The sequence below is a fragment of the Scophthalmus maximus genome, chromosome 18, assembly GCF_022379125.1.
Source record: "Scophthalmus maximus strain ysfricsl-2021 chromosome 18, ASM2237912v1, whole genome shotgun sequence".
NCBI lineage: Eukaryota > Metazoa > Chordata > Actinopteri > Pleuronectiformes > Scophthalmidae > Scophthalmus > Scophthalmus maximus.
The window spans coordinates 19,459,559-19,473,984 of NC_061532.1; the positions used below are offsets into that span (position 1 = coordinate 19,459,559).

Below are 14,426 nucleotides of genomic sequence, written 5' to 3' on the forward strand. Positions count from 1 at the left end.
TAGTCCATGATACAGTTCCTTGGACCCGGTGGCGTCGTGTCAAGAAGCCCAGTGTCATGCTGTGCGTTAGTAATGCTAGAGCGTGTGATTGAGCGTGTTTGACTGTGGTTCATAGTGTTGCAGCAGCACCTGTCCTGTGAGAAATATTCATCTCAACAAGTGGTTTAAACTCGGGAGCCGCTCTGATGATGTCTGGTGGAAACAATGGGGGAAATAAAACATCTCGACGTTCCTGAGAAAACTGATTCTCAGTTCCTCTAAGTGGAAGTTTGGGTTTGGGCTCAGACCAAACGTGACGCTCATTTTTCCATAAATGACATTTGGTGCAAAGCAAAATGCAGACACGGAATCAAGCTGCAGCTCCTCTCAAAATCAGATTCATGTACGTTCAGTTATTTTTTATACTTGGTGAAATACAATTTTAAATCTTGTTTTAATGTTTTAGAAATATGAAGATGCAGACGCTGTGAGAGGCTAATGGAGGTTTAAGGTCGTTATATGCTGACAATTACTGTCCCTAAATAATTTACATGAAGTTTTTTCTTTTTAAATGTGATAATAGGAAGGGTTCTTCTGAACCCGGTGAATCAGATCATTTGAGAACAAGCGCTACGTGATCACATTGACATCCAGCCATTGAGCTAAGCTAGGCTAATCTCACCATTCAAAACATTCAGAGGACAAAGAAGCTTCTCTGTCGACTGGCTGAAGGTGCAACCAAAATAACTAATGCTCACACTGAGACTCACTAACTCTTATTCCTACATGTTATTTCTAACTTCTCGGCACATCAAACAGATGAAATCACCTCAGCAGCAGATTGTTTTTCATTTCATTCCACCAGCTCAGGTTTAAACATCTTGTAAAGGAGGACGTGTTGGTGCACGTGTCTCTCAGAGGGTTGAATTATGGACCAACGTACGTGTCGTTCCTACTCCTTGCCTTGCTTTGCCTTCCCCGCGCTTGTACATGGGATGAACGGTGATGTCGTAGGTGGTGGAGGGCTGCAGGCGCCTCATGACGGTGGAGGTGACCGTCGCCGGGATCTTCATGGTCATTTCTTTGCCCCCGCCGCTCGGGACGTACTTCAGCCGGTAGTTGAGCACTTTGCCCGGCGCCGGCATCCATGTGACTCTCATGGTCCGCTCGGTCTCGTCCGACACGGTCAGAGCTTTACCGGCGGCAGAGGCTGAAATAAAACAAAGAACATAACGGATCATTTACTCTCCACCAGAGGAACGTGCACAGTAACTTGGACTGAGCAACTTAAAGCCCCAGTGCGTAATTTTTGTAATTTTCTGGCGGCATCTGGTGGTAAAGTTGCAGCCAGCAGAGCGGCCGACAGGGGACACGTTATGGTGGCGCACCGCTGATTCCATTTCCATTTGTTTTCAACCTATGGTTCATTTTTGTAGATGTTTTTCTGTATATTTGGATTTTAAATTTTCATAAGGCGATCTAGTGCGATCATAAATGATGGAACAGATGTTTAGACTTAAAAAAAAACCACTGGCTGTAATGAGCCAGAGTTTTCCTTCGCAGGTTTATTCTTGTGGACAAAAGAAAAAAAGTGGAAAACATTGATGCATTTGATGCTTATATTAGACCAAACCGAATCCAAATGTCTCAGTCGAGGTTAAAACCACTTAGTGTTCATCATATGTTTAAAAGAAAACAATGCCACAGGCATGATGATAACAGCTAAATATTAGTTTTTAATTCACAGCAGATTGGGAAGTAAAATCCTTTTTAACCTTCATTTGTTTTTATCTTATAGAAAATATAAGTAGATGTTTTATTTAAACCCTAAAACAAAACCTCATCCATCCCCTTGGACCAAGTGTGGTTTATGTTCACTGAGTAATTATTATATATTCAGAACATCTGGCATAAATATGATTAGTACCGTCAGCTTCACGCCAGAACTAACTGCTCTTGAATTAGGCCTTTACCCAAAAAAGATTGAGGGGAGAGGGTTTAACCACATTTTCCTTTTCCCTCTGAAACAACCAAACCCCAATAAAATGAAATTAACTTATTCCGATGATGCTGCGAGTGATTATAAACAAAGAAAACATTGTGAGGGAATAATATGTATATTTAATGATCCCAGGGAAAGTTTTTATTGGTGGAAAGAAACGAGGCTTTGACACAGATTGGAACTGACGTGCGAAGCAGGAGACGTGACGGTCGCGTTGGACGGAAGCATCGAGGGACGGTTTGTCCTGAAGAGGATGTCTCGTGTTGGGCGGTCTGTTCGTGTGGCGTCGGACCAGTTTGATTTCCCGTGTGGAGACGCACAGAGGAAATGTGTTGACATGTCAGTCTGCGTTGCGTCACTCGCGGGGACACACACGACGAACAGCCGTGAGTTGTGTCGCGGTGATGTTTCAACCAGCAAAGATCAGTTTGAAAATAATCGAAAAGGAAAAACCTTAATTTCCTCTTGGATCGTTTCCATAGAGACTGAAAAGAGTCTGGAAGAACCGTACCATCGTTCACGCTCTCAAACATGTTTCGAATCGACTCTTGATTATATTCATGAGGCCGATTTCCTCGTAATCACAACATGTTATTTTCTGCCAAATGTCCGAAGCTGAAATTGGGATGAAAGTTTCCAAAAAACGTTCCTCCGGGGAGCGGGAAGTGACCCCGACCCCGAGCTGATCGGAAGGTAAGAAGGTGAAAGTCAAGTTCCGACAAGGTTTGGAGTCACATAGAGTTTTGTAGGAAAAACAAGTTTAATTAAATATTCCTCAAAGTAAATATATATATATCTAGATATATAGATATCTTGATATATATCAGTGTTAATTTGGGGTCAGCGCCTGACAAGTTAGTGGCGATCCAACGAGGCTCAACTGAACCAATGACATTCATCGTCTACAGAGTCAGAGGAGCACTGGCCTGAAGTTTTCTTACCGTCCGTTGTTTCCTGTCCGGTGAGCGCGTCGCTCACTCTGTGACTGTAGGCGGCGACCACGGACACCTGGTAGAGCGTCTCCGGAGTCAGACCGTCCAGCGCCGCGCTGGTCACGTCTCCCGGCACCGTTTTCTCTCCGGCTTCCGGGGAAAACAGCGACTTCCAGCTGACGCGGTACGAGTCCACGTTCCCGGGCGCCGCCGACCACGACGCCAGGAAGCTGGTGTCTGTCACGTCGCTGGTGACCAGGTTTTTAGGAGGACCCGCGTCTGGAAACAAGGAGCAGAGGTACGAATGAAACAAATGTGTTTGGCTTTCTGTCGTGGAAACAAGCATGGACTGATACTTGGGAGAATTTGGGTCGTTTTGCTTTTCATAACTTGTTTTCTTTCAGTTTTTTGTCCGTTCGCGTCTGTAGATTTAAATCACAACACAAATCGTTAAAAGGCCTTTTTGCTCTAAATGAATCTTTTCCTCATAATCTGCAACTTCACTTTCACTGACATTCACCAAACTCTCCAGTTTCATTTCTGTTTACATTCTCAAGGTTTTCAGAGGGTTTCATTAAAACGTGGACTCTGAAGGTCCGGTTGTTATCAAGCCAGATGTCGAGGTATTTGTACGAGGAAACCTTCTCCAGATGAGTTCATAGAACATCTTTACTTCATCAGATCATTGCCACACTTCTTCCTCTCGTCTCTTTTCTTAGCTTTTAGCTGCGAGTTGCTCCGGGCTACTGGATGACATCACTTCACACTGGAACTGGTTCTTTTACACAAATGTTAATTCAGTGGAAATAAATATGAAAACGCTGGACAAACACCCAGAGTGAATGTTGACAGTGTGAAAGTGTTTTCAGGTGGTTTCAGGACCTGGTCTCAACTTTCTGAGGGGCGGCGGCACAACGGAGCGAGAAAGAAGCACCTCGGACCCAATCTAACGCTCACCACCGCGATGTGTGTGAATGATGGAGGAGGAGAGCGGGTCGATCCCTCTTCAGTCTAAAGCTCGTACAGAGGAGGTGCTGAGAAACTCCCCCAGAGGAGCCAAGTTTCCACAACGTGATAATTATCACAATAAATCACATCCAGCTCCAGAGCACGAAATAAACCACATTCTAATCTTTTTGCCAGTTGATACGGATTCTTTGGGAAGAAAAACCTCCCGTACTGTTTCTGGGCTGGATTCAAGAAAACAAGAATCAGGACACTTCATTTAGAAAACCTGAAGTGAGCAAACTGACGAGGGCCAGAGTCAGAGTCAGTGTGTTCGTGTGTCTCTGCACGGGAAGTAAAAAACATCAGAATCACTCAAATCAAATAAGCCTGAATGTCGTCGCGAGCTGGAAAGATTTGTTCCAGTCAGGAATGTCAGTTGGGGCATCTCTGTTAAATGTGCAGGACGCCACCAGACAGAAGGATGAGCTGTGGAAAGGGGTTTATGGATTATGTTCTAACACGGGCCGACAGGCATGTGACGAAGACACTGAATTTTAAAAAAGGTTTTTCTACACAGTTTGCAAAAACACATCGGCAGCTGCAGATCGAGTCTAACAAGGCTTTTGAAAAAGCTGCATCAGATTTGAAGAAGAAACATCAAACTTGATCTTTCTCTGAGTTTTAACTTCCAACTCTGCATATACTGAGCTTTGCTTCCAGTTGCACGTACAGTATCCAGCCCCATTCATATTTCATATGTGCCGCTGAGTCGCCGTCACTCAGGCGCCACTGCAGCCTCCATTAGCAGGAAAAATGGGAACTCGCCGCAGACGCTGCCATTTTTTATCTGCTTCAAGGAGCGCTGTCGCAGACGGCCGTCAGATGGAGTATGGAATATCTGGCGCTCGGCAGATGCAGCCTCAAAAAAGAAGAAAAACGCACTCACACTTCGTTTTCCATCATGAAGCAAATGTGAACAAAATCGCAGGGGAATTAATGCATGTTGGAAGAAATGTCCATTGACATATCTACCTATCTATCCCTCTACCTATCTATCCTTCTACCTACCTACCTACATACCTATCCTCCTACCTACCATTTTACCTACCGACATACCTACTTATCCTTCTACCTACCTACCTACCTATCTATCCTTCTACCTACTGACATACCTACATACCTACATACCTACTTATCCTTCTACCTACCTACCTACCTATCTATCCTTCTACCTACTGACATACCTACAAACCTACTTATCCTTCTACCCACCTACCTACCTACCTACCTACCTATCTATCTATCCTTCTACCTACTGACATACCTACAAACCTACTTATCCTTCTACCCACCTACCTACCTACCTACCTACCTACCTACCTACCTACCTACCTACCTACCTACCTACTAATCCTTCTACCTACCTACCTACCTATCTATCCTTCTACCTACTGACATACCTACATACCTACTTATCCTTCTACCTACCTACCTACCTATCTATCCTTCTACCTACTGACATACCTACATACCTACTTATCCTTCTACCCACCTACCTACCTACCTACCTACCTACTTATCCTTCTACCTACCTACCTACCTATCTATCCTTCTACCTATCTATCCTTCTACCTACACCAAGAAAGTTTTCACTCTATTTGCAGGAGGTGTATTCTGACATCATCTCATTGGATCAAAAAATGTTTGGCCTAAAACCAGTAAATCAGGTACATTTTGGGGAACAAGTAAAGCAAAGACAATGACTCCCCCCCCCCCCCCCCCCCCCCCCCCCCCCCCCACACACACACACACACACACACACACACACAAATAAAAAGTCGAGACTCAGTCTGGGACTCGCCGACAGTCACAGTGGAAAGACTCTTGGCCAATAACTTTGTATAAACTTGGCCACTTCACATGTTCCATCGACTGACAGACATTGAAAGCACCTTGAATCTCAGAGCGGCTGCTGGTTTTTCTTACGGGTGGCCCAGATGGCAGGGAAGTAAAAAAAAAAGAAAAAGAAATCACTCTGCCAGTGTTATTGGTTCGACTCCACATCAGAGGGGAAACTCTCATTGGCCTCGACGAGCAAGGCAGAGCAGTGCTGCCGGAGTCGCAGGTTCTAATTTCCTGTGGTGCTCAAAGGCTACGGTGGAGACGATTCAGTCAAACCTTCACTGATACAGTGAAAAGCCGTCAACAGCAACTGATCAGAGGCTGACACACGTTTATTGGTCCAGTCAACCTACAGAACTCATGTTCTTGTAACAGTAAGAAGTTGCGTTTTGGGAACAGAGATTTTCACAATCCTGAACTGGGTCCTAAACTCAGATGGAATGTTCCGTCGACGTCTGCTCGCGGACAGACTCCGCAGCTTTCTGGTCGCAGCTGGAAAAAAAGTAAAGCCTCATCATCATATGTTCATATAATGAGTCCAAACCTCGTCTCGACTCCAGCCTCAACCTCAACCCCCCGAGGAAACTCGTCTGGAAAGTCTCTCTGACGGAGGAGGACACGTTGGGATGTGATCACACTTAAATCTGTCTAAAGTTTTCGAGCCCCTTTGCGACTGACCACCATCTACAGTAGCGACAGTTTGAGGATGAACTGGACACGAGCTCAAACAGGAAGTGAAAAAAACCTCCTCATCAATCTGATTTCACAACTCTTTTCTTTCTCTGTGGAAGTCGTTCCAGAGTGAATGATATAATCTCACAGTCACACAGTCAATCTGACAGTGAAACGATCCCTGATCTCCGCGCTGCTGTAAGGTTTTCCATCGCACGGCAGCGCCACGCAAACTCTCGACCTGCCATCAGGAAGTCCTGGTTCATGTCCAGTTTTTTGGGGATTTGTCCAAATGTGAACGAAAGGAGCAAAAAAGCAGCTGCAGCTTCTCTATAAATCAACTGAGGACCAGTTTGCACCCAAACAACTTCATCCGTAGATCTGTCGGGGTCACTAGTTTGAACAAAGCAGGACAGGAGGAAAAACAAAGCCTCTCCGCGAAGCTTTTACACAGTAGTTTGGGAAATGACTGGAATTATGTTTCACATATTCCAGAGAACACTGTAACCTGCTGAATCTGGCAGGAAGAAGCATTTTCCATTTTGGCTGATGGAAATTTGTCTTTTGACGTCAGCGTTTACCGGATAAACTAAGAGATCACGCCGAGCTTCCTGCTGCGGATCCGAACAGGTTGAGCTCTGCATGTGAGGGAGACAGAGGTCGTGAGGACGCTCCTGCCAACACCCCGGGACGTCTGGAGGCCCGACACACCGGAGCAGACAGTGAAGGCAACGCGGCTGCACGCTGTGCCAGCGCAGGCCCCTGAAGCGCCGGAATATAAAAGGATTGTGTTGCTAACCAGGGATTTGGAGGCTGTGGCAGAAAAATAAAACCCCCACTGCGGACAACGCTTTTAAATTCCAGGCAAGCCCTCACAAGGAAGGAAGAGAAAATAACACAGAAGGAGAGAGGAACGTGGAGCGAAAGAGTGGCGGAGCGATGGGAGGTGACGTGGGGAAGACAGAAGACAGCGTGAGACAAAGAGACACACGGAGACGGGAGTGAGTCAGTCCTCCCTGCTCCTCCTCACCTTCCAGCCCTGCTCTCGGCTCCCAGACATTCCTGTCCGGTCTTGCTGTTTTTCTCATCTTCACCTCTCATAGAGACGAAGTGGCTGCCGTGTCCACGGTTACCGCGGCTGCGTGAGGACGACGAGAACGGCGAGAACGCCACTGTCCCGAGAAGCTCAAACACCGAACGCACGTACGTCCGCACGAGTTCAGGTCGTCCAGGGTGACGTCAGAACCGCTATGGGGCAATATTTCAAAAGTCTGTGTGGACAATTCAGTTGTAATAATAAAAATCATTTGTACGTTTTGACCAGAGTGGAGGCCAGGGGAGTTACACAGCAATTATGCAGGGGTCTCCGAGAAGACTGGGGTCTCCGAGAAGACTGGGGTCTCCTGATCATTTGTGCAGGGGTTTTCCTGAAGACTGGGGTCTCCTGATCATTTGTGCAGGGGTTTTCATGAAGACTGGGGTCTCCTGATCATTTGTGCAGGGGTTTTCATGAAGACTGGGGTCTCCTGATCATTCGTGCAGGGGTTTTCAGGAAGACTGGGGTCTCCTGATCATTCCTGCAGGGGTTTTCATGAAGACTGGGGTCTCCTGATCATTTCTGCAGGGGCTTTTGAGAAGACTGTGGTCTACTAGTCATTTCAGTTGGAGGTTTTGAGATGACTGGGGTCTACTGGTCATAATCTCAGGGGTTTATGTCCACATGCTGAACCCCCTCTCTTCTGGAGAAACTTAAACCATGTGTTCTGACTGGAGATCTTCTGCCTCAGCAGCAATCACACATTTGGGCGGCTGGCTGTGGACGGATGCCACGAACATTTTTTTGTTTGTTCAGAGCTGCACAGTAGAAAAGTGCGTTTGTACCGAGCAGACACGAGGACGAGAAGAAGAGCGAAGTGGGGCAAGTTCACACAAAAATAATAATTGTTTGAATAAAGCTATGACTCATGTTGCCCTGTTCAACTCCCGGGTGTGAACGCCTACTGTACCGCCGATTATCATCTTTTATCGTTACATCTGCCTGCGTGAGGGTTTTTTCCTACAGTACAGTAGGTACGTTCTGCTGGTCCACAGCTGACTGATGGAAATGTTGTGGTCTTCACTTTTTTTCTTTTTCCAAACAGCGGTCAGGGAAAAGACGTAATAAAGAGTGAAGTGATTCTAATGTAACCGTGTTATTATGCGCTTTGTGGAAAAGACGAGCAAAAAGGGGGCAAATTCATGAAAAACCTCAAGGGGCTTCACTGCATCCATTCATAGTTTGGAGATAAAGTCATGGCACAGTAAAACACTGCACTGGGGAAAAATACTGTAAGCCGCACATGGGGGAGGGAAAAAGACCCAGCTGGGTGTTTTTTATGACGCGAGGCTGGGAAAGGATCCTGCTCCTTTTCATAAACTGTCAAAAACACAAGACACGAGATAAAACACGAGCGCCGACGACAAACAGCTGCAGCGTCTGAAGGAGGCGAAGGGTCCGACCGCAGTCCGACATCCTGTCCCTTTCCAGCTGCGTCCTCCTCAGCGTTTCTCTTCCCCCTCAAGAATCTACGGACGATAACGTCACGGCCCTGGGTTTCTTTTTTTCTCTTGTTACCAAGAAAGAAGAATAACCGTCTTCACCGTTCATCACCTTGGAGAACATCTTGGTTCGAGCTTCCTCTTTCATTCCTCTCCCTGTAAGGCAGGACAGATCCCGACGACGAGGCCGGTCGTAATAACACTGCGAGTTTAGGAGTTCTGCTTTCCACCGGGGTCACGGACGTGTGGACTCCTGCTACAACTCCCAGCAAAAACAACAACTGGACAAATAGAGTCAAAATAAAGTCTGAACTTTAAAAGACGGAAAAGACAGCTGGGACCCAGAATGTTTGAATCACCCCACGTCTTCTTGATTTAAGTTTGATTTTTCTTTATTACCTGCTGTGCATCACAACCAGTGAAACCACAATTACAACAACAAGCGACTCTCTGGACAAACATTTTTCCACCTATTGGAGTTTTACACGATCATCTATCTCTTATTTCATAGATCGTCTGTTGATCATCTTTGAACTCTTGTCTGTTTTGTCCCATGTATCATTTTACAGGCTTGTGACACGTGAGGATGTAATGACGTAGATCACACCAGAGGTTTTCATCACACAGAAAATATCTGTTAATAGATTTTGAGATGGGTCTTTGTTGTTGAGGATAAAAAAGGAACTGATTGTAAAGTTTCCTGTCGTGTTTCTTTGTCCTATTTCATGTATCACGATTCTTAACGGACACTGGAAACACAGAGATTTGTGTGATTCTGTTATGACTGTTGAGAAGTGCTCGGGCCGTTTAATGTCAAGTGAAAGCTACAATCACCTTCTGTGGTGGTGCCGTCCGTCTGCAGCGGCTCCCCGGGGCCGGACCGGTACTCGGGAGTGACGGTGACGCGGTAGGTGGTCTGGGGCCGGAGCTGCCGGAGCACCGCCGTGGTCTCGGGGCCGTCGGTGGTCGTCTCCAGCCTGGAGCTCTCGTCCCCCACGGGTACGTAGGTCAACCGGTAGCGAGCGACGGCTCCCGGAGCCGGCAGCCACGACACCCTGAAGCTGTCGGTCGTCTCTTCGGATACGCTCAGGTCGCGCACGGGGCCGAGTTCTGCAACATGTGAAGGAGTTCACGTTTCACTGCTTCGGTTTCACGAGCTCAGAGAGATCAAGAGAAATGTCTGGAGTCAAAATAAATACCTTCCACGGTGGTTTCGTAGCCTGTCACAGGCAAACTCTCCCCTCTGTCGTACTGAGCGTAAATGTTGACTTCGTAGCGGCTGAGCGGGTTGAGGTGGGGCAAGATGGCGGTGAGAGTCTCCCCGGGCACAGACATGGAAACGTAATGTCCGTCGGCGTCTTCCGCCGGCTTGAACTTAACCAGGTAGAACTCGACATCGCTGGCGTCGATCTCCCACGAGGCTCTGAAGCTCCTGGGGCCGACCTCCGAGAAGGTCAGGGCCTTCGGTTGGATCAGTTCTGGAGAAAAGAGACAGGAAACAAATGCAGATTTAATCAAACACAAGCTTCTGTGGTTACGTCCCGGAATTCCTCCAATCTGTCCACATTCATTTAGCTCCTAATCAGCCACAGACACAAACGGAACTAGTAAACTACTTTTTTAATTTAGTTCAAAACTCTCAGCTTCATTTATGGAGTAGAAACTATAAAGTCTGTAACTTCTGTCTGTTCCCTTGAGGGTTGAACATCAAAGATCCTCGTGTGACTTCCAGCACCAGTGACGCATCTCAGCACCTCGTCAACAAGATGACACCAAAGTTCAACAAGCAAATTCACACCTCGATATTCAAAACTGCTCAAATGTCTCGACACGTTTGATTAAAACTCAACTTTGAACCAAACTTGGAAGATGCGATATCTCTATAATATCTTTAATCACTATCTATATCATAGGTTGGATATTTTCCACAGATTTCCCAGGGAATGAATGATGCACTTAGGGTTAGAGGTCGGAGCTCTACTGGCTCACACTGTAGTGGACGTCTGTAACTTATCTTTCTTTCTTTTATCTTTGAGCTTCTTGAACTTTTACATACAACCAAAAAAAAAACTATGACACACTGGAGGAAAGGGGAAAAACTGAAAAAGCAGAATAAGAGAAAACGGAGGAATCTGGCGGTTGGCAGGACCGACCCGAACACCACTTGATGAAGATGTACAGTCGGCAACCGGCCTGACAGCTCCATCATTCAAACACCATGAGGAGGGCAGCTGCTGAGAGAGAGACTCTGAGCCGCTCACTCCAGCTCCTGTACACTTCCCTTTGTTGACATAGTCATTTTTATATAAGACTTATATAATCAGCAATCAAAGCCGGCGTGAGTCACCGTCCACGCTGGCAGACCAGGAAGTTCCCTCTCGGCAAAGTAACACTTCTTCTTCTTGCTTGTTTAAACTTGACCGGCAGATGTTTAATGATCTAGACACAAAGAATGTGTCTCAGAAGTCGGGATTCGTTCACAGGTACATGACGGGCGACGCTCCCGCCGGCCGCGATTGTCCCGGTGCGGTAACAACACCGAGTCATCTGGTGCTCGGACCAGGTTTAAAGAGTTCTGGTGTTTCCAACATGCAGGAGGAACCGTCCCTGCCCTGGAACCACCAGACATGTGTCGACCACATGGAGGTAAAAGACGAGGTCACGCTTGGAAAAGTGACATGAAGGTAATTGTTAGCGTATGGACGAGTGTTGGTACTAGTCTGCGTCCTCCTCCTCCACGGCTGGTTGTTCTAATTAATTGCTAAAATATTGTTTTGATCACTACAAAATGTTCCCGATCATAATAGTTGACAGATCATTTTACAACATGTGTTTGAATTAACAATATCTTAGTATTTTCTAATTCATTTAGCGATTGAAAACATGTACGAATAAATTCAGTTTCTCTTGAGCTCATCGTGTCTGACGACATCATGCTGAGGAGAATTTAAACATAACATAAGATAAATATAAATCAATATCAGCTCATTCACATGCACTGAGTTGAACCTTAAACCAGCAACAGAAATTGTTCTGCAGGTTCTTTAACGCTATTTTTCTACATAATCACAAGGAAAATAGTTTTAGAAAAATAGGTTTACGCATCTTAAAAAGGGAATTATTTTCGTAGTCTATTAATTTCTTTAGGGAAAAAAAACTAAAAAACAATACCTTTAAAACTAAGTAGCGATAACCAACAAGGAATGTGCAGCAACTGTTGGACGCTCCAAGTTTGGTACATGTGCAACAATGCCAAGCTAGCATGTGCGACAGATTAAACAAAGCGACTATTAGCATGCGAAGCAGCGACCAAATTCCACTCGGATTAAAGAAAGAACGAGGAGCAATGAAGGACGTTTGTCTATAGCAAAGGAAAGTACGTTAAAGATATCGAATCGGTTGCTCCTCGTGCTGGAGCTTTGTGCTACTTCTTGACAATATATAAATCTATTGAGTCAAACAAGCAACTGATTGAACTTTCACAAAATCTGAGACTTGTACTCGTGACAGTCAGAAGATCCACGGTTTGAACCAACAACCAGATGTTCACAAGCCCACTTCTCTAACCTGAAGGCCACCGCTACCGACCACAAGTGAATGATATGGGGTCCGAAAAACATGACCAAACTCTGTATGGACTACAAATCTTTAAACTGAACTGACTAAAACTATTGAAACCATCAAAGTGAATCATAAGTCCCACATCCGCTGCTTCAACTCCAACTTGAGTCAAGAAAAACAGCCAAAAGTCCACATTTACTTTTACTAAAAAGAACCAAAAAGTACCAAATGGATGGCAAATGACTGTTGATGGCACCTGTGATCTAGTTAGCGTTAATGTAGCTATGTCAACATGTGGCTTCTTTTCTCACACAAATAATACGACAAGAACCAGAGCAAGTATTTGAATCTGAACAACCCACAAACCTAAAGCAACAGAAAATTGCTCAAAGAACAGCAGACTGTCGTCAGCGTAGAGGATTAGAGTCGTCTCACTTACGTCTCTGTATGATGTTGCGGAGTTCTTGCTCGATCCTCAGGCAGATGGACTGTGTGAGTTCTTTGGAAATTCTTTGAAAGGCGTCAAAGTCCTCCACGGTGTACACGTGAGTGTCAGCGGGGGTATTGGCGATGGCCTCCAGCTCGGTTCGTACGGCATCCTTAACGCCCACAGCGAAGATCTCCACGTCGGTATTCCTCAGCTTGGTGGCCGGGTCGTGGAAGGCGTCGGACGACTTCCCGTCCGTGATTAGGATGGTGACACGGGGAACGTTGGTCCGTGCCCCTCTGTTGGTCTGGAAGATCTTCTCCCTCACGTAGGTCATGGCCCTGCCGGTGTTGGTGGAGCCGCCTCGGTACGGGAAACTCCTCACGGCCTTGACCACGGCGGCCAGGTTGTGGTGAGTGTTCAGGTAGAACTCGGTGTGAGGGTCCCTGCTGTACTGGACCAAGCTGATCTGAACCTTGTTTGCACCGATGTCAAAGGTGTTCACCAGCACCTCTAGGAACGCTCTTACTTTGGCAAAGTTGGCTAAACCGATGCTGTAGGAGCCGTCAACCAGGATGACGACGTCGGCTTGAACGTCCATACCGAGGGAACATTCTAGATGGGAAAATCAAAAAGCAAAATACAAAGATGTAATTGACTGTCAAATTCTTCTTCTTTGCTTCAGCATCAAAGTCTGATCACTTGTATCATTTTCTACATCGTGAAATCACTCACCCACTGACAGTTTAATTGGCTCGGTCTTCTGCATCAGCATGACGGGCTCGCTGGGCATCAGGCCCTTCAGAGCGAACACAAAGATCTGGTACTCGGTGTCTGGGGAAAGGTCCCTGACCACCACGGACGTCTGGGACGGGCCCAGGTAGAGCTCCTGCCGCTTGCTGCCGGTCATCATGGGCATCATCTTCACCTTGTATCCGGACACATCGCCGATGGAGGCGTCCCAGGTCACCCGTATGGACTTGGAGGCCACCTCCAGGACTTGTAGGTTAGAGGCTGGCTCCACGGCTGCGAAAAAACAAGAATCAGAATTGTAGGATGTGCTGATTTACAAAAGGTACTTGTAGAAACGGTGAAGAACTTCAAACCCAGTCCAGGTTGTTTTTTTTAACCACATCTCACCTTCTTCTCCGCTGACCAGTGCGTTGAGTTGATCGTCCACACCGGCGCACACCTGCCTGATGAGCTCTCGCTGCACGTTCTTGATCATGTCGAAGTTGGCCACATTGTAGATGTGACTTCTGTGCGGCGTGGACGCCATCAGCTTCATCTCAGCTTCGTCCGCCTGCTGGATACCTGAAATAAACCCATATTGTGAAATGCTCTGTACGACCACGTCATTTTATTCTTCTCATTCTGAGCCGAGAGGCGACGCCGGCGAATTCACAGCCGTGCTCGTAAAGTGGGCGGCGTTGTGCGAGGAGCACTGAGTCGGAGATAATCGGTG

General features: G+C 46.4%; 1 protein-coding gene across 5 annotated transcripts in view; it reads right to left on the reverse strand.

Annotated features, from left to right (window-relative positions):
* col12a1b (collagen, type XII, alpha 1b) overlaps positions 1-14,426 on the reverse strand; it is a 98,133-nt gene that overhangs the window by 69,423 nt on the left and 14,284 nt on the right. For 4 of the 5 annotated variants that reach the window (XM_047328581.1, XM_047328579.1, XM_047328578.1 and 1 more), the window contains exons 9-15: positions 14,102-14,275; positions 13,697-13,987; positions 12,974-13,576; positions 10,173-10,451; positions 9,808-10,083; positions 2,923-3,192; positions 923-1,189 (exon numbers count right to left, since the gene is read on the reverse strand). The exons of the other annotated variant lie outside the window; for it this stretch is intronic. In XM_047328581.1, the coding sequence (XP_047184537.1) occupies positions 923-1,189; positions 2,923-3,192; positions 9,808-10,083; positions 10,173-10,451; positions 12,974-13,576; positions 13,697-13,987; positions 14,102-14,275 (2,160 nt within the window). The remainder of the gene's footprint in view (positions 1-922; positions 1,190-2,922; positions 3,193-9,807; positions 10,084-10,172; positions 10,452-12,973; positions 13,577-13,696; positions 13,988-14,101; positions 14,276-14,426) is intronic. 5 annotated transcript variants of the gene reach the window in all.